This window comes from Callionymus lyra, chromosome 6, assembly GCF_982586985.1.
Source record: "Callionymus lyra chromosome 6, fCalLyr1.hap1.1, whole genome shotgun sequence".
Taxonomy (NCBI): domain Eukaryota; kingdom Metazoa; phylum Chordata; class Actinopteri; order Syngnathiformes; family Callionymidae; genus Callionymus; species Callionymus lyra.
Window position 1 is genome coordinate 33,100,028 of NC_141823.1, and position 24,649 is coordinate 33,124,676.

General features: G+C 38.1%; 5 protein-coding genes across 8 annotated transcripts in view; 3 read left to right on the forward strand and 2 right to left on the reverse strand.

The window, feature by feature from the left end:
* Positions 1-440, reverse strand: part of tcf12 (transcription factor 12) — a 46,246-nt gene extending 45,806 nt beyond the window's left edge. For 2 of the 3 annotated variants that reach the window (XM_087792842.1, XM_087792839.1), the window contains exon 1: positions 287-440. The gene's annotated coding sequence lies outside the window, so the exon portion shown is untranslated. The remainder of the gene's footprint in view (positions 1-286) is intronic. The other variant, XM_087792840.1, reaches the window with a different exon arrangement.
* Positions 441-4,904: 4,464 nt separating this feature from the next.
* On the forward strand, positions 4,905-13,551 carry znf280d (zinc finger protein 280D). Its single transcript, XM_087792844.1, has 18 exons — positions 4,905-5,014; positions 6,841-6,965; positions 7,036-7,232; positions 7,313-7,409; positions 7,480-7,677; positions 7,755-7,829; positions 7,910-8,016; positions 8,662-8,837; positions 10,298-10,455; positions 10,521-10,621; positions 10,681-10,827; positions 11,111-11,245; positions 11,306-11,532; positions 11,600-11,740; positions 11,813-11,878; positions 11,955-12,070; positions 12,151-12,172; positions 12,290-13,551. The coding sequence occupies exons 2-18, from the start codon at positions 6,848-6,850 to the stop codon at positions 12,594-12,596; spliced, it is 2,388 nt and encodes a 795-aa protein (XP_087648970.1). The 5' UTR covers positions 4,905-5,014; positions 6,841-6,847; the 3' UTR covers positions 12,597-13,551.
* A 215-nt stretch (positions 13,552-13,766) lies between these two features.
* mns1 (meiosis-specific nuclear structural 1) lies at positions 13,767-17,221 on the forward strand. Its single transcript, XM_087793997.1, has 9 exons — positions 13,767-13,844; positions 14,036-14,230; positions 14,309-14,436; positions 14,488-14,590; positions 15,860-16,089; positions 16,144-16,468; positions 16,534-16,791; positions 16,867-16,992; positions 17,053-17,221. The coding sequence occupies exons 1-9, from the start codon at positions 13,767-13,769 to the stop codon at positions 17,134-17,136; spliced, it is 1,527 nt and encodes a 508-aa protein (XP_087650123.1). The 3' UTR covers positions 17,137-17,221.
* tex9 (testis expressed 9) lies at positions 17,117-20,380 on the reverse strand. 2 transcript variants are annotated; one of them, XM_087792867.1, is made up of 12 exons: positions 20,329-20,380; positions 19,775-19,884; positions 19,498-19,561; positions 19,371-19,432; positions 19,248-19,293; positions 19,101-19,174; positions 18,857-19,017; positions 18,329-18,420; positions 18,080-18,253; positions 17,822-17,956; positions 17,355-17,489; positions 17,117-17,289 (listed from the first exon to the last, which is right to left on the reverse strand). In XM_087792867.1, exons 1-12 carry the CDS (start codon positions 20,371-20,373, stop codon positions 17,209-17,211), a joined length of 1,179 nt encoding a protein of 392 aa, XP_087648993.1. In that variant the 5' UTR covers positions 20,374-20,380; the 3' UTR covers positions 17,117-17,208. The 2 variants fall into 2 exon arrangements, with proteins under 2 accessions (XP_087648993.1, XP_087648992.1); XM_087792866.1 differs by having other exon boundaries at positions 18,080-18,420.
* Positions 20,381-21,158: 778 nt separating this feature from the next.
* LOC148078850 (meiosis-specific nuclear structural protein 1-like) lies at positions 21,159-24,528 on the forward strand. The gene is made up of 9 exons (XM_087793550.1): positions 21,159-21,228; positions 21,517-21,720; positions 22,608-22,735; positions 22,803-22,905; positions 22,987-23,216; positions 23,301-23,625; positions 23,695-23,952; positions 24,073-24,198; positions 24,272-24,528. The coding sequence occupies exons 1-9, from the start codon at positions 21,220-21,222 to the stop codon at positions 24,383-24,385; spliced, it is 1,497 nt and encodes a 498-aa protein (XP_087649676.1). The 5' UTR covers positions 21,159-21,219; the 3' UTR covers positions 24,386-24,528.
* Positions 24,529-24,649: the final 121 nt, after the last annotated feature.

Consider the following 24,649-nt stretch of genomic DNA (forward strand, 5'->3'; position numbering starts at 1 on the left):
GTAAATACTTCCATACATCAAGGCTGGTTGTTCGCCGCTGACACTGACAGCAGTGGAGGCGCGAGGCTAGCAGGTTGCTAAAGCGCGCGCGTTGATAAATGTAAACACAAGTATCGATAAAAACATCTATTTCTCGTGACTTCAGTGAGAAATAAGCACGAATTGACGCCGGCGCCGGCAGAAGAACTACATTCTAAGTGTCATTTTTCGAAAGGCACTGATGGTCTCCACGAACTCCTAACTTCTTTCTCGGGTCAGAAAGCGTCAAAGTCACGCTGAGACTCACCTTCTTTCCTCTCGATCCTCCACTACGGTGCTCGGGCACAGACACGCGGCACGGCAACAACTGTCCAAAAGCGCGGAGCGGGGGTTTCCGCGGCTCTACACGGGATATTTGTTGTGTGTCTCAGTTACGAGTTTCCCTTAGGCAGACATTTTTCGCTTCGCGAGAGCCGCAGCACAGAGATGACACTGGGTAGTGTATCCTTCCGCGAAGCGACACGCTGGTCCCTCTCAGCAGGAGATGCTGCGAGAGACTTAATCCCTGCTCCTTGTTATATTTGAGATCACAATTTTTATTAACATTATTTGTTGGTACACTATTTGGAATTGCACGAATTGTTGGACGCACCACAACTCCAATAATGAAACTATTCAATCCAATCCTAATTTATATTTATAGAGCACTTTTCTAGACCAGGGTCATATATTTAAACAATAAGAAAAATTCTCAAAAATATATACTGATATATATGTTTTTTGTAGTCCTAATATCTAAACTTATTGTCTTCCTCACATTGAATGTCGAAGATGCTGACATGTCAACAGTTTGTTGTGGGGCAGGGGTCAGTGGCACCCTTGTGACCGAAGGGCTACCATCAGTTTTGAAATAACTCAATGTATTTATTATTATGGTTGACATGTTATATTCCTCTTAAACACTTCATTACAGTATTGATTGTTCATTAATTACCAATGGGGCAACAAGTAAGGAAACACAAAATCAAAAAATAATTAGATAGTAATTATATATAAAATATTTTAATGAACAGAGCCAGTGCTACTCCTTTGGTTTCTGTGGGCTACCACGTTGGTGACCTCTATTGTAGGGTAATTCTAAGAAGACAGCCTGTCACAGACACCATAACTTTCCTTTGGATTGGAGAGTTCTCAATTAACTCTATATGCAGGAGGGTTGCACCTATGGAGAGGTTACATCAACTCCACATGGACAAGACCCAGATATGTTCTAGAAGAGATGTTCTAAATTATATTTAAACCTAAAACTGCCTATGTCTGAGACTGCAACACCAACTATTGTCCCAGTCTGCTTCACTTTACCGGCTTTAAAACAGCAATTTTTAAAAATGCTATCCTTGATGTTTTCAATTTGAACATCATAATCATAACATTTTAATGTTCTGTACCTGAGCTACACAACAGGTTGCCACATTATCAGTCGGTTATTATTATCATTATCAGATATGGTGGTACCATGGTTTTTAAGCTTTCACTAAGAAAACCAAAAAGGGCTTTGCTTTTGTTCGATAAACAAATGAACAAGGTTCCATGTGGTGGTGGTTGTGTTGGCTTAATTTTTAACAAGAGCCAACACTGTTCTAACAGAAGGGGGAGCCGGAAGAAAAAACATGCAATCTTCTGTAGTGCTGCTTTGAATTTAAAAAAAATCCGAAATGTGTGTTTAAATGTAAAAGTAAAATAATTATTTTCAAGGTCGTTTTTTAATCTGTTCTACCATACCTCACATGAAAAGTTAACATTGAAGAGATTTACATTTGTCCTGTTTAATAAAACTAGTAAAGACTTTCATGTATAGACTATTTATGACTTTCCCACTCTTCAGCACCGTTGAACAGCGAGGCTGTTAAGGCTTGTAATGGCTGGTTTGTCGAATTACCATTGGGTTCTCCATCCTCCATTCCCACTTGAATAGACTAAGTGGTCCTGGAACATGAAGTTAAGCAGAATGCTGTAAACTTGACCTCTTACCTTAAATTGGAAGCAGTTAACATAGGTCATCATCTTTGTGTTTTTAACTATCTTGAGTGAAATTTTCACCTATCTTTGTTTAAGGGTGTCGTCTCATTAATCACGTGTTCTTCATAATAAAGATCTGTAAATAATTTAAAAAAAGTTATGGTTGGATATCGTTTTTTACTTCTGCGTGTAGAACCTCAGCCTCTCCATTCTGCCGGAACTACTTGTTCTTCCACACTAGAGACAAGGATCTCAGCGAGTTGAGCTCAGTCTGACTCGGATGGAGGAGCTCCAGCTCATAATACCACCCTAGATTCATTTGTCAAATACGACTCGGATAGCAGACCTAGCGAGGCTAGTTATGCACATTTGTTCCACCAATAAACTGACAACAACTTTTCATTCTCACACAACTAATTATTTGATACTGTTTTAGTTAAGTTGGTTCGGTAGTGACAGATTCGATCTTTGCTCTCTAATACCTCTTTATAGGAGTTGTTAAAAAGAACAAAGCCCGATGTATTTTGATCACTGTTACACTAGCTTTGTACTATAACCCCATTTTTGAAGAACAAATGTGTGGATCGCACGTAAACAGTAAATAAATAAAGCGTGAAAGAGTCTCCGCATCAGATGAGGAACCGTCTACAAATTACTTACAATGACAAAAATGTAGTATTGAAAAATATTGTCTGATTTTAACTAGCAGACTTTCTTTCAAACGTATTTTTTCCACAAATAACAAAGCTTCATATACTGTATTGTCACTCCAATAGTTATTTTCTTTTAACATTTTAGTGTATTGTTTTAGTTATTAGTTATTTAGTTATTACATGCACTATTCATTACCCATTTTGTAATAACTCCTATTAGTATAACAAACTGTTGTGGGCAACACATTTTTGTCACAATCATTCATATCATGTTTCTTTTCTCTTTAGTTTTTAAAATGTTCTCTAAATTCATTTATATCTATATTTACATGGAATTGTTCATTAACATTTTGTAATATAAACGTTTTGAAAGCGCTGATGGTCACTAAATTCATGTCACTTATGAAGTACCTTCATATCAAGTTACACTCATTATTTTTTTTTTAATTTCTTCTTGAATTTTTTTTTTATAATACTATAATTACAAAGTTATTACAAAATGTACATTAAAAATCTCATAAAAATAGTTATATAGAATTTAGAGGAATATTAAAAAAAAACTAATGAGTGTAGTAACTTGATTTGAAGGTACTCTATAAGTGACATGAATTTGGTGAGCATCAGGGTTGTAATTACAAAGTTATTACAAAATGTATGTGAAATATTGCCGTCTGCATAGAGATCAGTGTATTTTATCAGGACAATACGATAGTCCTGATTAAATACGATTAGAAAAACGTAAAATGTGTAATTCAACACCTTAGCTCTCGTGAGTTATTAACGCGCAAAGATCGAAATTGACAACTTTACTAAAAGTCATACACTTTTTATCGTTATGGTGGTGAAAGGATTGATACCCAAAGAATATTTATTGTTTTATTATTGTAGACCAAAACGACTGCTGACTACTGATATATACCTGAAAAAAGATAACAGTTGGTCAGGGATCTTCTTCGAGTGGAGAATACATCCCAGAGCGTTTCATTTGTGTAGTTGGTCCAGTTTTGTTGTTGGACTGAACTGTCCTGGACTCACACAACATGGTTATGGCCGCTGATAGTGGCAAAGGAAGAACTGATCACCATTCACTGCTTCTGACCCCTGTCCCATGACAGCGTAGTTTGAATTTTGTCGAATTATTTAGGGTAATTGGATGTAAATTTTAACTGTCATGGAGTCACAGGAACTGGAACCTTGTGTTAATAATTCCAGACTGCCACCTGTTGGACGGAACGAGAATTTTTTTTCTTCTTTTTTTTCTTTCTTTTCCAGTTGCCTTTTTTGTATCCTTGGTGGGCGATGATCAGGAAGAAAAAGAACCAACTCACACATGTTTAAATTGTATACCAAAAATGTGAAAAATAAAAAACACACTGGATTTGATTTTTATTTTTAATTACATGTTTCACCTTTTGTTTTCTATGTACATTCATTCTGAGTTTACGACTGTTCATGATCACGCGCCTCCAGATCCAAGGATATGAGTATTAATAGGAGAAAAGTTACTTTTCCTCGCAAATAATTACGTGTGTGATGAAAACACGTTAGGCATTCATCACTATTGTATAACTTTAATGTAAATGCATACAGTAAGTATCAAATGCATTATTTCCCGAACAATTTCCCAAAGGAGATCTCCAGAGGATCAATAAAGTTTATCTATATCTATATTTATTAATTATATAATAGTATGCCTCACAATTTAGCTTACATTTTTGAATCAATACTAAGGTGCTTATTCCCTCCCAGACACAAGTAACTTGACCATGTTCTAAGTAACAATGACTTATATGTGAGCAATGTTACATTGAAACATGCATTGCACATTTTCAACACTTATTTTAACTGCTTTGATCCATTTAAATACATTTGGGATGGCTCGTTAAATTAACTGCTCACAAAAGACTGACGTCTATGACATAATTGTAAATGAATAAATTCGTAACTAAATGGACACGTGTGAATAAATATAAAAATCTCTGAATAAATACATCACTTCTGCTTTAATTTGATCGAAGAATGGGGATATATCTTATTTTATATATATACATTTATTTATTTCCAAGTATATTTATTGTCCGTTCATTGACTTATACAGGCTTCGTGTAAATTGTCTGTGTAGTCGCAATAGTGCTATTAACGGTTAACAGCGATAACAAGTTCACATGGTTTCACCGTAGAAACATCGCCAGGAAGTGTTTCAAAATAAAATCACAGATGGAACAGGAAGTGTCTTGGTGCGAGTGGTCTAGACGCCTCCGCCCGTTCAAGTCTGCGTCTTCTGTGTACAAACATAAATCGGGCTAAAGATCGTCCGTTACTTCTCTCTAGACAACACGGACACGTAGATTGGTGTCAGAGAGGTAGGATATTTTTTAAATACCCCGTCTTTGTGCAATCTACCCCTGAAGCTTTGTCCCAAAACCTAGCCCTCAGAGAGAATGAAGCTAACGCCATGAACAAATGTTATTACTAGCTGGAGTGGAAACAAGCAACTTGGAGGGACCGTGTTTGAACCCCGTGTTAGTAGCATGCATAGTTAGGAGGTCCTTGGTGCAAACTGGCCCCCAAAATATAAGGGGGGCTCTGAAAAGACAGGATTGCTAATGCTAACTGCTAACTCTAGTTAGCTTTTGTTACATTATAAACTCATGAAAAAAACATCTTATCTTCCTAAAAATAGAAGAATGTGAATAAATTCCTAATGTTTCTAACGGTCAACCGACAGTGGAAGAGAAATTAATCCTAATTTTTAATATGTATATTATTTGTTATATTAATTCATATAAATATTAGTCCCTAATAGTTTCTTCAAATACATACTTAACAATGTTAACAAATATACAGCTTAAGTCATGTCAAATGATGTAATTGACTGTTCCGTTTTTGTTTATCCAAGCACAGGCACCTGCTTTATTAATTCCTTTAAAAGGTTCCTTTAGGAAATGATAATTCCAGTCGCTGCAGAAAGAAGAACAGAAGAGCAACCAGACAGATACATGAATCTATATCTCATGAGTCAGCTTGGTTACCCTAATGTTAACTCTAATGGGTGCTACTGGGGTCCTGCAGAGATCATCGTGAACTCAAATGACCACCATAAACTGCTCTGTGTCTGGACTTAGTCTGATTTTTCGTTTTTGGCCTAATTCATCCATGAAATAAATGTGTGCTTACTACTTCCTTAACGTTTTAAACTCAATTAAAGCATTGTAGCTCAAATATTTCACAAGTTACAGCCTTTTAAAAGTCGCAAGTCCTCCAATGATTAGTGGCTACTTTGAGGCCGTTAACAGCTTACGTCACTTTTTTCACAAATGGCAAAAAATGATGCAGGATCTTTATAAAGTCAGTAGTTATCTTTGGTGCTCTATATGTTGTGTGTGCTGTGCCATTGGGTACCTGAGAACCATTTAACAAGAGCTTTATTATCAATGCTCACAAATGTAAAAGGAAGAGTGTCTTTGGAATGTCCTTTGATGGTGCAGCTAGAGAGAAAGAGTTCATCATCTACATTTTCTCAGACGTGGAGAGCACAAACTCCACTCCAAATGTGCACAGATCTCAGGAGGCAGGCCCACAGCTGGCTAAGGGCAGGGAAAATCTTTGTAATAGATGGTCAAAATATTTTATTAACGTTGAACTAGAAATTGTAATAATTGATCTGTCCTTTTGTCACATGTTGTAACGTAAGATGCATGGTTATTATGCTTATTATGTTGTTAAATGAATTGGTTAGTACACATTTAAATAATATTAATACTATTCATCCATGCATGTTAATAAGACCAATATTTATAGTTTCCAGGTGTATTAATATAATGCTGAATAATATCAATTTTCATATATAATATATATATATAATATTCATGTATCACATCATGTTAAAAGGGCAATCAAATATTGAAAAGTGAATTTTTATGGCCTTTGTTTTTACAAGATTAAAACAATTAAAATGGAAAGAAATGCAAACTGGCAAAGCCACATACTTCAGATTGTAAGATTTTGCAGTATGTAATACTTGTTGGTAGCAAAACTGTCTACAGCATTAATTTCAAATCGCAATTTGAGATGTAACAACATTTTCCTTTGCACGTAACCACACTTGCCATTTAAATGGATTTATTTAGAATTTCATGACTCGTAGCAGTTCCTTTTTCATGCGACTAATGATGTCCTTTAATTTCAGCACAAACATGTCAGAACTTTTTATGGAATGTGAGGAAGAGGAGCTGGAGCCCTGGCAAAAACCCGCTCCAGTGGTTCATGTTATCGAAGACGACGATGATGAGCCCATTTTTGTTGGAGTGCTTTGTATGTCAACTTCTACAATTTTTGACTGATTCTTTTTATTTTATCTTGACATTCTTCTTGTGTTTTACAGCAAATAACAATAATGTCAGTAAACCCAGTCCTCCATCGCCACAAAGTAATACTTCAAGAAGAAAAGAAATCAAAAGAACTCCCCCTGATTCTAGCTCTTCACCAGTATTGCCTTTGAGAATTACAGGAAATACTGTGAAAACTGCAGCTCCAAAGCAAATAAGTTTGGCTCCAAGGCCCATAATTGTTAATAACAAGGTATTTTCCATTAATATTTAATTGATATGTATTTAATTCATGCTAACTTTGGTTAATTTTCAATTCTTATTCTTTTTCAGGGATACATCGTCCCTTCCCCACTTATATCTGACAGCGAGTTTATTGCCTCTATAGGGAAACAGTTTCCTGCTGGAGGTTCTTTAGCAATCGTCCCAGGTGGGTTTAGACACAAACTTGTAGCAGGTTATTTAATAAATGTTTATTAACGGTTTGTTTGATCTCCAAGCTAAACAGCAGCGAAATGTTCAACAAGGCACAGAAGGCACTCCTGGTGCCATCCATCGGCCGCAGGTGCATCAAATCGGCAACACGATTGTGAAGTTGTCTAATGTCCAGAGCCCAGTGGGGTCGACTGCCAAGTCTTACATGCTGCAAGACAACGGTGCATCTTCCCTTCTGACACTTCCTGTGCCTAACAATAGAGGTTTGACTTGATTCAGATGGTTTAAAAACATCATAGATCAATCAATTGGATGAAAATGTTCTTTGTAATCCATTTAGATCCAAGTACTGAGAAACGAGGATTGCTGCTAGAGCACGATAATGGTGTAGCAAAAAAGGCAAAAATTGATTTTGGTGAGTTATTTGTCAGTCATTTTGCAGGATTTTATTTATTGTGAATTACATGTTACTCAATTTATTATTCTCTTCTGTAGAACATGCCAAAGTTACAGAATTTGTTGAAAATTCTATTCTGAAGAAAAAATGTCCAAAATGTAATGAAGAATTCCTCTTGAGCGAGGCGCTTAAAAGTCACATGATGGTAAGTTAGGTTTGCTGTTTCTTCCTGACATAGTGTTTAAGTTAACCTGACAATCCAGGATCATGTTCAATGTGGGAGAAAAAATAAGCATGGTTAAAAATATGATGGTTAAATTGTAAATAATATTAATTATAAGGAAAGATGACATGTTATGACGGACTTTGTTGGTAGAATATCACCTTTAGTTAGTTAGCTCTAAACTATTTACTTCACTACTATTGGGGTCACAAGTCAAGGTTGCATTTTAATCCGTGAGGTTTTTTTCCGACTGCTAAAATTTAACGAGACAACACTCTATCTGTTATTACAATATTAGAATAACAGTTATTGTGTGAAGGGTGAACTCAAGCCCAATTTAGAAATAAAACTACCATGGTCCTTTGCTCAAAGGTTCAGCTAATAATAGCATTTTCTGACTAAAATATTGTAGATATAATTTGATTGTGTTACATCTCATACTCTAAATTTAGATATCCTAAAACACATTTTATTATGTCTTACAAAGTTTTCCTGAACAAAGACTTCTGTTGTTTTTGGTTATTTTTGGAAATTATTAAAAAAAAATTAAAATAGTTTCTCTGTATCAACTTACCAAAGCTGTCACAAATAACGTATTATTTATTCATCTGTCATGCTTGTATTTAGAGCTGCTGTGTCAGCATTGATGGCTCATCCATGAACTCTGGCTCAAGCAAGCTGGTCATGCTGGTGTCGGAATTCTACTACGGGACTTTTGAAGGGAACATGCAGGCAAGGAAGGATGATCAGAACTGCACTTTCAAGTGCACTTGCTGCCACAAAGTTCTCAAGAACAATATCAGGTAAGATGTAGCACCACAACCCCAAGACCACCAGTGCATCCTCAAACACAGCACATTTTGAACAAACACATTTTCCTATTTTTCCCATGTACACTTTTTATTAAATCTGTTAACAGAACATGGCATGTATGGGGCAGTAGTTAGGCGCCTACGAGTATAGAGTATAAATATGTCAAGGCTTTCTGCGACTCCTGTGTTTGTCTAATGTGTCTTGACCTTTTAAAGTATATATTTTACTGTGTAATGTTTTTGATTGTTGCGCTTTGTAACCCTACTCTAGAAGGCGCTTTAAAAATGACCTTCACTTACTTACTTACTTACTTACTTTATTTGTTATAATCTTGATGATCATGGCTTACCTTTTTGGAAAAACCCCAAATTACAAATCTCAGAAAATGTAAATACTTAAAAAGGTTCAATACTATAGGCCCAAAGTGTCAATCGCTCTTCAGCTAATTAAACCAAAACTCCTGTGAAGCGTTCCTGAGTCTTTAAAGGGTCTCTCAGTCTGGATCAGTAGAATTCACAATCATAGGGTAGAGTGCTGACCTGACAGTTGTGCAGACAAACCACCATTGACACCCTCCACAAGGAAGGGAAGCCTCAAATGTAATTGCAAAATAAGTTGGGATGTTGTCAAAGTGCATGGACTAAGTACACATGCAAGATTAAACCTTTCAGAGGGCCAATGTTTTATCTGTTTAAACGTCCTTTTCTTGTAACTTATGTGATATTCTATTTTTTTGAGGTTTTAATAAGGTTTCATATCATAATTGTAAGCCATAATCAAATGAAGGCTTGAAATACATTGAGTTGCATGTTATGAACCTATGTCATACATTGGTTTTACCTGTACATCCATCAGTAACAAATGTCACCGGTTTCACACAATTAAACATATATGCTAAGTTATTGAAAATAGTGCTGTTTCTCTGGACAGTAAAAAAAATCTAAAGCAGTCTACTCTGGTTTTCACACTTGGTGGATCACACTGTTTTTCTCTGTATCAAACGGGGCCTTAGATGAAAAATGATGTCAGTGTTCCGTCGCTTTGATTTAATAACTGTGCTTCAAATTGTCATGAGAAAATCCTTTGTAAGCTGCTTTTAATGGACAAACACATTTGTACATGAACTGCACTCTTACAGCAGAGGTCAGAGTTCATCTGCAGCAAACAATACTCTGTAGAGAGCTGAGTCTACAAAATCCATAGAGTGAAAAGTGGCACATGTATCCTCAGGGCACGTATGTGGAGAAGCTGTCTTCATGCCCAATTAAAGCAGTGGATAATTAGCAACAAATTGTGTAACGGCTGTGTGATACTATGGCCGTGTTGATGCGAGAGATTTATTTGAACCGAAGATTACAATGACAGCTGAAACACGTCATTTCTATTAAGATGTGGATAAACGTTGAAAATAAATTGTTTTCATCCAGGACTCTGTCTACTATCTATGCAGGTTCATGAACCATATGAAGCATCACTTGGAGTTGGAGAAGCAGAACAGTGAGAGTTGGGACAGTCACACCACCTGCCAGCATTGTTACCGACAATACATGACACCGTTCCAGCTGCAGTGCCACATAGAGAGCGCTCACAGCCCCATCGAGTCTTCAAGTGTGTAACATGCTGACGCTGTTCAGTGAGAGGACGTTCAAGTGACTTTTGTTGTTTCTCGGCAGCCAACTGCAAAATCTGCGAGCTGGCCTTTGAGTCAGAGCAAGTCCTGCTGGAGCACATGAAGAACATCCACAAACCTGGAGAGATGCCATACATCTGCCAGGTCTGCAGAGGAGATTGTCAGTTTCCACCGATCATGTATTCATTTATGTCTTCTGGCAGGTGTGCGCTTTTAGATCGTCTTTCTTCTCTGTGATGGAGCAACATTTCCGAACGGTCCATGACAGCACCAGAGATCTGCTCTGTCCCTTCTGCCTCAAAGTCCTCAGAAGCGGTCACAGATACATGCAACACTTCATGAAGCATCAGGTGTGTGCTTAGAGAAGTTCTAGTGCAACACAGATTTGATTTCAAACAATAGCTTCAAACTTTCATCAATTAATCAAGTTTACATGATTTTTGAAGCACATTTTCAGGCACCGTTTGGCCACCATTAGATCCAGGCTCAAATGAGTTATTATTTATTATTTTACCAGCATTTTTTTTTAAACAACAGTGTTGTACCGTCATTGAATAGAACCTAAGATAACCATTACTACTGATTAGAGGATGGCAACAGCAAGATTTTACCGTGAATGTGTTTCTGTTACAGAAAAAAGGGATTCACCGCTGTGGCAAATGCCGCCTGAACTTCCTCTCTTACAAGGAGAAAGTCGATCACAGGACTCATGGACACAAGACTTTCAGAAAACCCAAAGCTTTGGAGGGTCTCGCTCCAGGAACGAAGGTTTGTTATATCTTTGTTAGATTTTTTTTTTGGTCTCATTTGCTTATTTGGCTCCGCCAGGTCACCATCCGTGCGTCCCTCACTGGAAGGTCTCCAAACTTGCAGAACCATCATGCTGGGACTGGTATCGTTGTCAGACCAGATGTGCTGTTCTCTGGTCAGGACGGCGCTCAAGTCATGGCGGCCAAAACCAAGTCCAACATGTCTGCAGTCGGGAAAGTCAAGCCTGCTCAGAATAAGAGGCAAACTGGTGTTTCCAAGTTCAACACAGCACTCACTAGTCTGAGGTACTTCGTCGTCACACCGAAATCGAAATGTGCAGGATCACTCTACTGACGTGTAGATCATGTGCAGTGGTACGGAAGGATGCTTCACCTGCATCGAGTGCAACTCCAAGGTGGATGATTTCTTCTCGCACTTCCCCATGAACTCCATCTGCGGGGCGTGCAAATATCGCACAAGTTGCAAAGTTTCCTATGGAAATCACATGATTCGGTGAGAAGAGTTCCTGCTTGTACTCGTATTTGTGTTTTTGTCTCCCGCCTAATGTGTTTGCTCTCTGGCTAGATTTCACAGCACCATAAGCAAAAACCGAATTTCCAAAATGAATCCAAAGAAACCGTCTGCAGTAAAGTATGTCATTAAAAGGACATGTATGAGGAAGATGCAACTGTGGACATTGACATCTCTCTAAAATTTTGTTTTATAGATTAACTCTGATATGTACCAACTGTGACCTCATTTTGGACGCATCAGGAGGAGACTTGATGACTAAACACTTGACGGACAGACCAAATCATGAGTGCAGGGCCATTCTTGACAAAGGTGGGTTCATCTGGCTGAAAACTGGTGCCTGTGTGTTACGCTCTTCATAAAGAGGTTCTTTCTTGTCTCCAACCCAACAGATGTCCATGAGAAAGATCAAGGGTGAGTATGAATCCTGTCATTGAAGTTTTGTTCATCACCTGCATACTGAGGTCATCTTCAGAACTATCCAGGATTATAAGCCACTCATGAAAGATACATCATCTTTGTTTTTTTTAGACGAAATCTCAACGGACAACATCCTGTCAAGTCTTTGCACAGTGAGCCAGACACCACCAACCATCTGACGCCAAACGAAATGGACCGTGAACCATCTGAAAGTAGTCCGCATGACACTATTGACGACTGTCCTTCGTCACAACAAGAGCAGGAACATGGTGCATCTGAGGGAAAGGAGTCTCCTGCCTCTCTTGATGACGACCCAGATGTGGAGAAGAAGCCTACAGGGGACTCCGAGGTCACTGATAGGTCCTCCGTTTCATCAGCTGTCCAAGAAGAGCAGGAACAGCAGCAGCCGGACATTTAAAACGTTGAGCTCACTGTTTTGAGAGCTGCTGATCCAGAACTTGACCGACAAACCAGCTTGCCTGTCAGTAGCAACTCTAGTGGAAAAAAATGTTGCACAGAATGTGAGATTACGCCATTGAAATAATAATAGTCCCTTATGTAGCCGTTTCAGTGTAATCTGAATACACTACCAGACTTGTCACATTTAGGTTCTCAGACTGTTGTGGAGGTCCTCTGTTACTCAAGCTTGATCACGTGTGCATCGTTTTAGATATCAGGGTGTACATGGATGTTGGATGTATAGGTTTTTTTATGCTACAGAGCTGGTGGAATTTGCACAAGCCAGACCGAACAAATTCTTGATTGTTGTTCAACAAACCTCAGTAAGTAAGTAAACTTCCAGTAAGAAGAACAATTCCCAAATGTTGAGCCAAAAAAAAGAATCTTGTCATCTGTCACTCTTAATTTAGCGTCAGGTTGGAAAGCAAATGCGGCTCATAGTCACTGATCTAGTGACTCAGTCACTATAGAGCTGCTAAGAAAGCTGCCGTAATAGTTTTTATGTAACTAACTAGGTTTTAATTCGCTGTTTTGAATCACCTGCTCATTCTTTAAGTGAGGAGATAAACAGGAATAGCAAACAGGTTTTATTTAAGTATATACTGTAAGATCTATAAATCCCAAAGAAAAAAATACCTTTCTTGTTCTAAACTTGCAAAAAAAAACATTGTAAGATTGCCCTCGAAGTGCTTCTGGAAGTTTTATACATTGAACTTTTTTTTTTCTTCTAATGTTGTGTTCTTCATCATGTACAAAGGGAAAGCTTCCGTTGATCAAACACCCTTCATCATTGTATGCTAAACATGTACAACTGTAGGAGTGTGTAAAGCTCCATTTTATTTAAAATAGACCATAGGAATCTCTCACTCAAACTATCGTAAAGGATTTCAAATAAAGTCTTTTAAAGGAAAGAAGGCTGTGTTTGCTTAGTTACTAAAATGTCTATTCTGAAGCATCACTTTGAACGTACCTGTCGGGGAGACAGTGGGGAGGAATAGGAAGAAATGAAATACGTTCTTAAATTTCTTAAATCAACTGTGGAACTGAATATAGTTGAGAGGGAACCACTGTGAAACTAAATAAAAGTAATAATCATTTTCGCTTTTAGTCGATTCGTTATTGCGAACGCATGACGTCATCGTCGACACTGCCCAGTGAACGTGAGGACACGCGCTGTTTCCAAGGCAACCAAACTCAGGAGTCGCGAGTGACAAACAAGTTTGATTAAACTAGTTAGCGATCTACGAACACGTTTGTCTTTTTATTGTCGCTTATTGGTTGTACTTTTTTCCTCAGCTTTTAACGCTTTTAACGGTCGACGACAGGAAGCGACGCCAACATGGTGAAGCGCGTCACGTTCAGAAGTGAAATAAAGCAGCTCAACGTGTGTCTCTGCAGCAGAGTCGGTACCAGAAGATCCAGACCCAGCGCAGGGAACAAGAGCAGCAGAGGCTGGATCTGGTCCAGAGTCTGGATCAGGAGAGGAGAGGACAGGCGGGCCTCAGAGAGGAGCAGAGCTTCGAGAGGAGGAGGTGCGTGAGGGAGCAGAAGGAGCTGCTGAGGGAGAGACGCACGGAGAGCGAGCTGCTGCAGGTCAGTGCTTCAGAGATGTTTTATCTATAAATAGAGATTATTGTTATTATTATTATTATTATATACTGATGTTTGCAGGCAGAAGAGAGAAGGGTCGAGAAGGAAAAACTACTGGAGCAAGAAGAGGCTCTGGCGAGAGAACTGGCCCGCGTCACCTCTGCGAAGGAAAGGGAGGAAAAGATGAGACAATATATTAAAGAAAACAGGTAAATGAGATGTTCTGATCCATAGTTCCATGTAACCTCGTGTTTTATCAGCTCAGAGCTCCGAGAGCTGGAGGCGAAGCTGAGGCTGGCGTTTGTCAACAAGGAGAGAGCAGCGCAGGTGGCTGAGCAGAGAGCGAGCAAGGTGGAGAGAATGGTGAGTTTGATTTCTTATTTACATTATTCTCTGTAGTGTCCACATGTGCTGCTCAATCCAGTCAATATGACCAAACTAAATTCTTGGACTTTAAATCTGTTATGCTCCCAATTTACCTTCCCGAAGGCTTAAGTCTTAAGACTGCTGTATGTTTGCTATAGTTAGTAGAAAAGAGAAAGATTTTATTTTTTTCCCAAAATGTATAGTGTACTTGCAAAAAATAACATTATATTTTATTCTTAAAAATCTTTGTATTTATTGTTTATCTGGTCATTTAATTTATGTCATTATTTTGCAAATTAATCAAACTAAATAATTATTATAAATGATCTAAAAATAAAACGGGACAAAACTACAAATAATGATTTGTTTTTTTGTATCAGATCAAATTGTACTAGGATAATTCTTTAGTTAGAAGTTAGAAAACCATTTTGCAACCAACGATAACCAAATGTTGTGTAGATGTGCACCCTTACCTGCAGTGGTCGGCACCATCCATGAAGATCAAATCAAAGAGCAAAGGTTACTTTTGACAGATACAGACCTTGACCACAAACTTATAACAACACCCTCTACATCTCTTAATTATATTTACATGTTATTTACAATGTGTAAATAGTTCAACTGTATTTTTATTCATGTTTAAGATTGTATTTCATGTTTAATGTTAAAGTCCTAATTAGTGGTACCCTGCACTGATAATAGCAAAATACAAAGAATTCGGATTCTGAGACCACTGCTGATAGGAAATGTCAATATAAGAAAATTAATTCATCAGTGTTGTCACTCTTGACTTCTACATACAACCATTAGTACAGCTTTCTGCAACACTATCATCAATGGTCATGGAGATGAGAAGGAATGAGAAGATGTACTAGCTGTCCAAGAGGTATCCTGCTTAGATCAGGAGCGGAGAACAACAGGGAGGGTGTGGAACAATACATGGACTGAAACCGATCAGGGCATGGCCTGGTGAGGTTGGTAGAAACCCAATATATATTCTAGCTGTTTTTAACCTCATCTCCCCAAAAAAAATTTTGGACAGTTTCACTGTAGGGGACACTGTGCATTGAAGGGTTAGTGAGCATACGTACGATCCCTGTAGATAAATGGATTTATATATAGTAAAACCCTATTTTTTCATATTAAAGACACCGCCATGTTTATTAGAATGTCTCTCTCCATTGTTTTATTAAGACGTGAAATATGAAGAGGGGAACAAAATGAAAATGATTCATCTTCTTGTTAACATGTCTTTGTCACTGGCAGCGTGAGGAAGCCGACTTGGCCAGTAAGTTTAAGATGGAGCTGGAACGAGCCGAGCAGGAGGAGCAGAAGCAGGAGCAGCAACGTCACGAGGAGCTGCTGCAGTACCAGAGAGAGCTGGTGCAGCAGCTGATGGAAAGAGAGTACAGGCGACTGGAAGCCTACGAGGAGTTCCTCAAGGAGAAGCTGATGGTGGACGAGATAGTCAGGAAGATATACGAGGAAGATCAAAGGTAGGAAATTACGTCTTGCCTCTCGACACACTGATTGATTGAATCATCCGACAGGGAGAGATTGCTGAAGCTGGAGAAGGTGAGAGCGACTCAGGAATACATCGAGGAGTTCAAGAAGCAGCAGGCGGAGTGGAAGCTCATGGAGCAAGAGAAGACAGAGGACGAGAACAGGCGCATCAGAGAGTTCTCTAACCATCAGCAGCAAATGGAGGAAAAGAGAATGACGACGCAGAAAGAGAGAGATGAAGCAAAGCAGGAGCTCTATAAAGTGCTCTCAGAGAAGATGGCAAAAGAGACACAGCAGCGCGAAGAGATGGAGAGAATCCGACAAGAACTTTACTTTGAGGAGCAAGAGGAGGAAAACAGGCGCAAAGAAAGGGTAGGACCCAAGATTTTGAGTAACTTTTCTTCCAATAAAGCTGGTTCCGCTCTGTGCTGTCACAGGAGGAGATGGAGCACAAGATCAGACAACGGCTGATGCTGCAGCAGACCTGCCAGGAGCAATTGGCTTTTAAAGAGATGCAGCGTCAGGCACAGAAGGAGGAAGAGGAGGCTTTCAGGGTGATGATGATGGAGAAGTTTGCCGAGGATGATCGAATAGAGCAGATGAACGCACAGAGGCGACGAATGAAGCAACTCGAGCACAAGCGACAAGTTGAGCATCTATTAGAAGCCAGGCGACGACTACGAGAAGCTGAAGTGGTAAGAACCGTCACCTTGTCTAGATCTATGAGGACTACAGCGGGTTTGCAGCTCTGAGGTTTTGCTCTGCTGCAGGAACGGCAGGCCTCAGAACGGCTGCTGGAGGAGGAGAGGGAGGCCATGCGCAGACGGATCATCGAAGAGGAGAGACAGAAGCTGCTGAAGCGCAACGCCACAAAACTGTTTGGATACCTACCGAAGGTGAGTCACACTGTCCATCTTACGGATCTCACCACTCCATCATTGTCTCATCTGTTTCAGGGTTTGTTGCGCGAAGATGACCTGGCTCACTTCGATGAGGACTTTCGGAAACATTTTGAGAAACGACAGACTGATGAGTTTTAATGTTTGTTTTGGATGAAAGTGTTTATTCATAATCATATTGTGTACAATGTCAAGTCAGAAATGCTGAAGCCATTATTCACCACTCGCCCAGTCCAGAGCCTTCACAAACTCTTCCTCAGAGAACGATAAAAGCTTAGCCGCTTCAAAATGCATCTACACAGAGAAAGAAAGTCGTGTGAGGTTCAGGCCAAACTATCACGAGACGGTAAAACACAAACCTTTTGTTTCTTGAGAATGTCGATCAGTTTCAGTTGCTTCTTGAAGCCCATTATCAGCTCTGACTTCTGCTTTTGTAGCATGTTGTTTTCAGCCAGCAGACTTTCCCTTTTTGAGTTTTCCTCTTTGATCAAGTCCTGTTGGATTAGATGACAGCATTATGTTCTCGTCTGACTTTTATTTTCATTGACTTTCATATCAGCTCATCACAACACCAAACCAGTTGCTACGCTTTAAGAGACCTCAGCAAAAGAATACAAAGCTATACTGCATTACATTAAGACTGAAGAAAAGTCTATCGCTCAGTCTGATCTGACATTTAGGAAAGTTCTGTGACTATGTTTAGTTTTTTTTTCTAGTTTAAACATCCTCCTTAACATTTAATAAAACTTAATATTACAGAACAATAAAATAACTGTTCCGCAAAGTACTGGTCATACTGTCATAGAAAAAAATGAAACCTCTGGACCTTGTTTGACTGTTTTGAAGTAGCAAGTTGAGTTTTCAGTTTTTCCACTTCCTCCAGAGCTCTTGTCAGTCGAACCTCGGCTGTGCTTTGAGCAGCAACAACTTGTTTGTGTGAGCGTTTCTGATTCTCCAGCTCCTGTGAAAACAACAAAGGAAACGTGTCACCTGTTTGTACACACCAGACATTATGGTTGAGGGTATCAGTTTAAACTTCACAAGTCATTAATCAAAGTAACTCAAAGTTGTATTCTTCACACACCTTTCGTACACTAGAGAGCTCCGTTTGAAGACTGATGCACTTTTTGCCAGAGTCTTCTCCCAAAGCTTTGTGTTTGTCTATTTGTGCCTTCAGGCTGGTGATCGTCTTCTCATGTCGAACTCGATCGTCTTCAAGATGTTTCAGCTTTTCACTGAGTTTTATAGTTTCATCATCCTGCAACAGAACACATTTGCCAGTGTTTTTGAAACTCTGGCTCCCTCTGCTGACCACATTTTTTTTGTATCCCACCTTTTTGTAATATTCACTTGACAGTTGATCCAGTTCTTCTTGCATGATCCGAAGACGCGCTTTAGCAACACGTGTGAGTGCGACTGAAATTACTGTCAAACAGATTAGTACATGTTATGAGATATACTTAGTTAAAAACCAACGTCTACTGCCATTAAGAAAACCCCTTATTTTACTTATCAGTACATTTGTGTACATTTTTCTAGATTTAAACATTTTACATTTTTGCCTATAACTAAAAGGAATGGATTAGTCATTAATAATACCAAACACAATTTCCACTTAACCTGATGATTGTTGGATAAGCAATCAATCTGTTCATGATTGGTTTGATCTTCATCTGTTGTGTGGTCCACATGGTTATTTCTGCGCTTAAATTCAGCCATGACTCAAGTAGTTACAAAGAACTGGAAACGCATCATAGCACTGTGAACTGAATCAAAACTATTGGCACAGACACATAGGGACTGTAGTGCTATGCTGCATTATAGCATCCATTGTGTCTGTTTTCTTAAAATGTCCTTTTACCTTCATCTTCCTCATCTACGTCTACAGCATCGCCTGCACAGTTCTCTTCTGTCCCACAATCATCAGTCATCTTCTCCTCAATGCTCTGAATAGCCTTCGATAAGAATGTTTCTGTAGACTTCTCCTTTGACTTGTCACTTGTCTTCCCTGATTTTTGGGATCTTAAAAAAAAAAAACTTTTTCAACCACTGCAGATTTGTTTTCTCTAAATCTTGATTTGATTTGATCCTGATGTTAAACTCACAGAGATGCATTCTGCTTTGGTCCCTTCTGTGAATGTCTGTTTGGTGACGGAGGATGTTGAATTCTGCAGGCAACCTAAAACAATAATTGATCACATGCAACAAATGAAGTTCTTTTAATTAAGTCATATTTCACAATCTCGTGGTACCTCGAAAAATTCGTCCTGTGTAGTGTTTTCCTGGCTATTAGTGGTCCTGTGATGGAATATTAACATTGTTGTTGAACTGGGAACAGACACTTTACAATAATAAACACATGTCTTTCATTTTACCTGGAAGCTTTTTCACCTTTAGAGTCCAAAAAGTTTGATGATGAATTCGACAACACTTCGCCCTGAAGGAGTTGCAATGACCATTACAAGATGAGATGAACAAGACAAACAAATTAAACAAACTCACCAAGAGTTGGTCTGCCTGAGAAACTAAACCTGCTGCTTTAGCTTCAATTGCAGCATTTCTCATCCTATTGCAAAAATAAAACCGTGTTCCATATAAGGTTAATGTACAGTCAATACATTTTCACACGTCATTGGTATATATATATATATATATATATATATGTTATCCAATAGGGACCAAATGTATTACATTAGTATACAATCCTAAAATACAGCTCATAATTCCAGTATAGTGTTAAACAGCAGACTTCTGTCATAGCATATCTACAAAGTCCTACTTGTATTCTTCTTCCTTTGCCAAAAGCTCAATGATGGTGTCTTTTGACATTGATGATGATTTCTGTTTTTCAGCTCCTTTGAGAGTTTCACTGCTCCGGGACACACGTTTCTAAAACAGACATAGAAATAGATATGTGTGAAGATGCATTCAAATTCAATTTATCATAAATGAGTCAAAAATCCAAATACGATTTTTTGAAGGTATTAAAAAAGACATTTTACAATGATCATGCTGAACATTTTAATTTGTAATATTCGCTAAAAGAAAAATCATGTATTATTTACGGCCATTAATAATGGAAGAAATTCAAAGTATGAATGGGTCACTTAGATCGGTTGGTAAATACTGTCATAACTTTTATTAAACTTATTGATCAATAAGGTATATAAAAAAACGGAAATACGCTAACTGAAATGCCAAAAGCTATGTAGCATTAGCGTATTCTGTTTATTTAAAGCTTACACAGCCGCATTTTTAAAACAGCACCGAACGAATTAACAAAAAACAGCACACATGTTCACTTATAGTTTACGTTTAAAACATAAAACCAACCTGTGAGACCGGGGGAATGATTTTTCTATCGAACCTGGCAGCCATCGTGACAGAGTTGTTTACAATATTGCCTAGCAACCGGAGAATGGCGCGTAAGCATGGTGGCCGTCGTAAGACAAATTTCGAAACCTATCCAATTGACCATTTTTTAAACAGCAACATACTGTATGTAATCTCATATTTTTTGGCAAATTAAATTGTCATTATCCCGATTACGTCTTAGTAAAGACGTTCAGATTGAAACATGTTCCAGTTTCAGACCTTTAAAGTAATACAACATCTAATAGGATATGTGTAACAACTTTCAAACCTCTACCTATCATTTTGTTTATTTTGCATTGTAAATACTTACAATACTTCTGCTGCTGTATATTATATAAAAGTATTTGAATGGAACAAGAATGAAATGTGACTTTTTGAAAATAGAGACAAACTTGACACATCAAGGTAAGAAGAAATGAATGAATTTTCTGTTTATTATTGTTTTTATTTATCTAAAAAAAAAGCTTCTAATGTGTCTGACTTTAAAGCACGTTTCCTCGGGTTTGTTGTTTTCATTTGTCTTCAATCTGATAACCTTAACAGAATTGGGAAAACTGTATTTTCTAGACATATACTCAGCAAAGATTAAGTAACTCCACTAACCCGCTCCATATCTTTTCATGTTATGAATTGTTTTAGTTCAGATCCTCTTTATTGGCTCCTTGTCTCTGTCGGATCAGCCTTTGTTTTGCTTTACAGACGATCAAAGGCGGCTAAGAAGAATCAAAGGTTGTGAAGAAAATTATAAGTGTGAGGCAAAGAATGAGTTAAGCTCATATATGATTCAAGATTCAATGGGTTTATTTCAACATCCAACAGTGAGAGGGAATCAAGACCTCTTCGGCAAATATGAACTTGGTGGGTTATTCAAGATACCCCAAATATTATTTACATTCATCTACAATACGTTATTTTATTTTATTTTTTTACTACACTATACTTTTGGGTACTGAAGTTAACTACAGTACAGGTTTAATACACTACAAAATGAACTCATCTGATCTACGGATTGATCTTATACCAAAGGTCAAATCAAGCTGAATGAACACAAACTGCTTGTGTTGAGTCTATTTGGGCTTATAGATAAAGCCATATTAAAGATCTTTCCTGTAATTGCGATGATCATTTTGTGTATCACCACGACAGAATCGGAACTTCAATCAGGAGCTGGAGCTGCAGAACAGGCGGCGGGAGCAGGACCAGGTGATGGTGGAATATGTTCAGGAGGTGGATAAAGACGTGCGGCTGCAGGCCAGTCTGTTAGAGAATGATTGTTTCGAAAAGAGGAGATATGTGAGGCAGCACCGGGAACAGATCAAAGAGAGACTCAAAGAAGGCGCCCGACTACAAGTAAGCATTTATATTATATATTATATTTATATTTTATCAGCCCTGTAAAATACTAATTATTGTTTTGACCTGCTTTCCCATCATTTGATCTAGAAAAAATGTATATCATTAGAATTGTGCATTTCATGTCTGGCTTTGTGTTGTTCTTTCAACTCATCGTTTTCTGAATGAAGCATAAATGTGTGTCCGTTCATTTCTTTCTCAACCTTATCTTATTATTTCCCCCTCTATATTTAATCCATTTTACTTTATATCTCATACAAAAGATTATTCAAATTATTCCTTTTATTCATTATTTTGACATTTTGTCATGTTGTTATCTTTCTTGTTGTATTGGAGTTTATAATAATTTACTTTTACATTAATATATTTACATTAATAAAATGTACGTACTAATTTATTAATATCCTTTTACATTGTAATAACAATATTAACTAAAAACTTACACTTAGATTTAAATTGTTCTTGAATGTTATGTTCAGTTTCCCTTTTAAAAGAGAGGTTGTTGCTTTTGATACTACACTTAAATGCGATTTATTTAGTTTACATTATTTTTATATGTGTATTTTGTTGACTGATCTTTTTGCCTTTACCAAAGAGACTAGCGTCTGCTCGTCTATTTTGTAACAAAAGAGAAAAATGGATAAACAATTGGTGATACGAAGCTGAATGATATTTGAAATGCTAAAAATGATCGTATTGTAGAAAGTTATAATAGATACGATTTGAGGTAAAATAAGTATAGGTTTAAATCATGTACTTGATGTTGGTCTACTCTTTGATTTCTTTTTTTTACGGTTTTCACTGTTTTCACCAGTTTTACCACATTAATCATTTTATTGACTGTTTACTTCATTGTATTCATTTTGGATGTTTGATGTTTCCAGGCCGAGGAGAAAAGAGAGGGAAGAAGGAAGCAACTGGAGCTGGAAGACAGACTGGCCAAAGAACTAGAAGACACTGAATGTCAGAAGCTAAAAGAGCATAAAATCAGACAGCACATCAAGGAAAACAGGTTGATATGCACACACTGCCACAATTCTGCATCTAACTAATAATGAAGATGTTTTTTCAATTTGTAGCTTAGAGATTCGAGAGCTTCAGTCCAAACTGAAACTGGCATATGTGAATAAAGGGAGAGCCGACCAGATTCTTGAGCAGAACGCAATCAAACAAGTGCAGTCGGTGAGTTATCCATCATAAAACCACCGACAAGCACCTCGACCACGTTCTAGCACGGTTCTAGTGTCAACTGACTGCTCTCAGGTTCAAGAGGCAGACTTCAACAGTATGAGGAAAGATATACTTGAAAGGGCTGATGTGGAGAAGCAGAGGGTGGCTCAGCAACGCCAAGAGGAACAGCTGCAGTATCAGAGATTCCTGGAGAAGCAAATCGTGGAGAGGAAGCACAAGAAGTTGGAGATCCATGAAGAGTTCCTTAGGGAGAAGCTGTTGGTGGATGAGATCATCAGAAAGATCTACGAGAGGGATGAAAGGTAGGCTTTCCTCTTGAAAACAACATTGACAAATGTAAGTTAAATCAATAAGGAACATAAATGGTTTGACTTTCTTCTTCTCAGGGAGAGATTGGAGAGGTTACAGAAGGTCAAGGCTACACAACAGTATATCGAAGAGTTCAAGCAGCAGCAGGAAGACTGGAAGCGCAAGGAAAAAGAGAAGTTAGATGCTGAAAATAAGCGCATCATTGAGTTTGCCGACTATCAGGAAGAGATGGAAGGGAAGAGATATGCTAAGCTCAGAGAGATGGAAGAAGCAAAGGATGTTCTTCACAAACTTCTCTCTGAAAAAATGGAGAAGGAGAAGAAGCAGGCTGAAGAGATGGAGAGAATCCGCCAGGAACTTGTCTTTGAGGAACAAGAGGAGGCCAGGAGGCGCAAAGATCTCGTGAGAAATTATCATTCTTTGAGTTCAGTTGGCACATGTTCTTCACTTTTGTCTGTTCTTGTTCTACAGGAGGAGATGGAGAGGACCATTAAACTACGAATGTCCCTGCAGAAAACCTGCCAGGAGCAGATTGCATTTAAAGAGCAGAAAAGGCAACTGGAGAAAGAGGAAGAGGAGGCATTTAGGAAAATGCTGCTGGCAAAGTTTGCGGAAGATGATCGTCTGGAGCAGATGAATGCACAAAAGCGACGAATGAAACAACTGGAGCACAATCGTCAGGTGGAGAAACTGATGGAGGATAGAAAGAAGCGACATCAGTTGGAATTGGTTTGTACTTTTCTGTCTATCTGTTTTTTCCATTGTGAAGATGAAGTCTTTTACTAAGACGAACATTGACTCGTTAGAACAGATCTTCACAATCTACTGATTTAAACTTTGTTATTGCAGCTACTGCTAACTCAAGAAAGAAGAAAGGAAGAAGCGAAGGATGCAATGTGCAGACAAATAATTGAAGAGGAGAGACAAAAACTTCTTCAACGTCACGCCAAGAAACTCTTTGGATACCTCCCAAAGGTTTGGATTTGAAGATGAATGATTTACTGAAGAGTTTCTGTTCACACAAATACAAAAATAATGTTTTTCTCAGGGTTTACTTCGGGATGATGACCTGCAACACTTTGATGAAGAATTCAGAAAACACTACGAGAAACCTAAAGAGGATGTTTATGAGGAAAGGGAAGAGGAGGACTACCAAACCTAGAACATGAAATGACTACATTAAACTGATAATACAACATTATGTCTTATATAAACACATGAATATTGTCAGCAGCTCTGACTCAAGTGACTGAGCGTTGTTTAAAATTACATTTTCAGACGTTAACAGAATCCATCCTTGTTGCCACTGAACCTTTAAACTCTCACTGCCATTTAGATTTAATAAAAACAGTTGTTAGACTTAAGACTGTTTACATTTTATTGAGTTTACCATCAACAACATAAATGCAATAAAATGTATTTTAAG